Source organism: Lottia gigantea (assembly GCF_000327385.1).
Source record: "Lottia gigantea unplaced genomic scaffold LOTGIsca_30, whole genome shotgun sequence".
Lineage (NCBI taxonomy): Eukaryota > Metazoa > Mollusca > Gastropoda > Lottiidae > Lottia > Lottia gigantea.
The window spans coordinates 2,467,384-2,470,815 of NW_008708987.1; the positions used below are offsets into that span (position 1 = coordinate 2,467,384).

General features: G+C 33.6%; 1 protein-coding gene across 1 annotated transcript in view; it reads right to left on the reverse strand.

Moving 5' to 3' along the window:
• The window catches only part of LOTGIDRAFT_119290 (hypothetical protein), a gene marked incomplete at both ends in the record, with an annotated part of 6,767 nt that extends 4,031 nt beyond the window's left edge, over positions 1-2,736 (reverse strand). Inside the window, 3 exons of the mRNA XM_009057575.1 lie at positions 353-574; positions 2,176-2,266; positions 2,526-2,736. Of these exons, the coding sequence (XP_009055823.1) occupies positions 353-574; positions 2,176-2,266; positions 2,526-2,736 (524 nt within the window). The remainder of the gene's footprint in view (positions 1-352; positions 575-2,175; positions 2,267-2,525) is intronic.
• Between the last annotated feature and the right edge of the window lie 696 nt (positions 2,737-3,432).

Sequence of the window (3,432 nt, forward strand, 5' to 3'; positions counted from 1 at the left end):
TAAAACATTATATTCACCTTAATGTAGCATAAACTTTCGAAGAGATTTATCCACTGCTCTTTTGGGTTATGCAATTGTAGACGAATTGTCTTCGTGGTTAATGTGAAAATTACAAAATAGAAATCAAATAAAACTGAAGTGAGTGCTACACTTCTGCTCCTGTCTGGGCTAGCTAAGAAAACTCAACACTGGTGCCCGAAAAATCAAACTTTTGTTAGAAAATAAAGCACAATAGTTACTGCAGTTGGCAATGGGGTTTAACTGCAATTTTCCAGTCATCGAGATGCTCAATACAGTGAATGTTCCAATTCTATCACTTGAGACATATTGCTAGCTGTATTTTCTCTAAGACTCCACCAGTAGAAAAGTCGACTTCAATCTACTAAAACCTAGAGGACTATATCCCTTACCTAATATAAAAGAGATGGCAATAAGAAAAGATTGAGAACTGTACATGATGGAGGTGGCCGTAGCTCTCTGGTCGGGAGGAAACCACACAGCTGATACCGTAGTTGTTGTTCCCATGGCAATAGGTCCTGCCATACCATTCAGTGCCTGTCCAATATGTGTTATCCTGCAAGACAATAAAATACAGGATATAGCCATCTAAATATTTACTATACCAGCTGATAGATCTCAATTTCAGCTATCTATATAGTCATCTAAATATTTACTATACCAGCTGATAGATCTCAATTTCAACTATCTGTATAGTTATCTAAATATTTACTATACCAGCTGATAGATCTCAATTTCAGCTATCTATATAGTCATCTAAATATTTACTATACCAGCTGATAGATCTCAATTTCAACTATCTGTATAGTTATCTAAATATTTACTATACCAGCTGATAGATCTCAATTTCAGCTTTCTGTATAGCCATCTAAATATTTACTTTACCAGCTGATAGAACTCAATTTCAGCTATCTATATAGTCATCTAAATATTTACTATACCAGCTGATAGATCTCAATTTCAACTATCTGTATAGTTATCTAAATATTTACTATACCAGCTGATAGATCTCAATTTCAGCTATCTATATAGTCATCTAAATATTTACTATACCAGGTGATAGATCTCAATTTCAACTATCTGTATAGTTATCTAAATATTTACTATACCAGCTGATAGATCTCAATTTCAGCTTTCTGTATAGCCATCTAAATATTTACTTTACCAGCTGATAGAACTCAATTTCAGCTATCTATATAGTCATCTAAATATTTACTATACCAGCTGATAGATCTCAATTTCAACTATCTGTATAGTCATCTAAATATTTACTTTACCAGCTGATAGAACTCAATTTCAGCTATCTATATAGTCATCTCAATATTTACTATACCAGCTGATAGATCTCAATTTCAACTATCTGTATAGTTATCTAAATATTTACTATACCAGCTGATAGATCTCAATTTCAGCTATCTATATAGTCATCTAAATATTTACTATACCAGCTGATAGATCTCAATTTCAACTATCTGTATAGTTATCTAAATATTTACTATACCAGCTGATATATCTCAATTTCAGATATCTATATAGTCATCTAAATATTTACTATACCAGCTGATAGAGCTCAATTTCAACTATCTTTATAGTCATCTAAATATTTACTTTACCAGCTGATAAAGCTCTATCTCGGCTATCTGTATAGTCATCTAAATATTTACTTTACCAGCTGATAGAGCTCAATATCAGCTATCTGTATAGTTATCTAAATATTTACTTTACCAGCCGATAGAGCTCAATTTCAACTATCTGTATAGTCATCTAAATATTTACTTTACCAGCTGATAGAACTCAATTTCAGCTATCTGTATAGTTATCTAAATATTTACTTTACCAGCTGATAAAGCTCAATTTCAGCTATCTGTATAGTCATCTAAATATTTACTTTAGCAGTTGATAGAGCTCAATTACAGCTATCTGTATAGTCATCTTAATATTTACTTTACCAGCTGATAGAACTCAATTTCAGCTATCTGTATAGTCATCTAAAAATTTACTTTACCAGCTGAAAGAGCTCAATTTCAGCTATCTGTATAGTCATCTAAATATTTACTTTACCAGCTGATAGAGACCAATATCAGCTATCTGTATAGCAATGTAAATATTTACTTTACGATAATTCGACCCAAGTTATTAATAAGTAAGCTACCATACCAGAGAATATAATCTGGATTTGTAGTGATACATTTAATACCAGACCCTACTGTCACTAAAACCATTCCAGTTATAACAGTGGGGCGTAATCCTACAATGAAAAAATCAGTTAAAATCTTAGATCATAATGTTTTGGGACAGTGGTGGTGCTAGTGGGGGTACAAATTTAAAAATTTGATTCTCATGCGTTTGTGCCTCAAATTATGTGTTGGAATACACCACATCAGTTTCATTGGAGGCTGTGCCACATTCACAAGCACGACTGCTACAGTAGGAATCAGCACACCCGCAACATGTCTATCTGATCCAGAGTAAAGGTTTAGAAAGCGCAATAATACTTTGAAAAATACCTTTTCGGTCTGTGAGCCATGCTAAAGGAAGAGCCATAGGAATAAAAGTTATGGGTCCCCAGTTGTTGAAGAATGCTATGTCTGAATCCTTCCAACCGAAAGCATGTTCTGTCGTGGCAGCTATAGGTCCCCAGAATATCCATACCAAGGCTTGAATGCCTGCAAACGCCGAGAACATAAATAGCATATACCATCGCTTCTTATAAACCTGGAAAAGAATGGTGATTTCGTGCAATGCGCTTTTCTCTTTTAAATATGCTTTATCACATAAGGGCGATTAGTTACGACACTAAGTTTTAGTGGAATTGCAGGAACCACAGAGATCTGACTGAAAATTGGAATGGTGCAGTGTCACCGATACACATAATGTTTTTAGAAACTGTTTACAATCGCTATAACGAGAACCATTAAACACAAATTATAGCAGATCAACTTGGTTCCTGTTACATTTTAATTAAAAAGGAAAAAAGACAAAGACATTAAATTAGAGTTATAGAAATTTTTTCATACTTTTATTTTTTCTTCATTATAACTTTCAATCACTATGTCTAAATTCTGAATGGAACCGCCATTTTCATGATGGTTAAAACTCGGATTATCGTAGTCGCCCACTGTCTTCTGTTCGGTATTCATCCCCTAATCTAAAATAATATAAACCGAACAGGTAAAGAAACGCCGCTTTTTAGGATTACTAGAAAATAATCGTACATGATCATAATCGATATTTTGCTTTGGAAGTATGATTTTAAAACATTAAAAACATTCAACTCAGCGCCATTGAGTAGAACTTTCTAGAAAATAGGCGCTATATAAATGCATTATTATTATAATACTGGTTACGTTCGGTTTAACGATTGTGAACCCTGGAACGTGTGAGATGCCCGTGGAAGAAAGTTACAACTGCTGC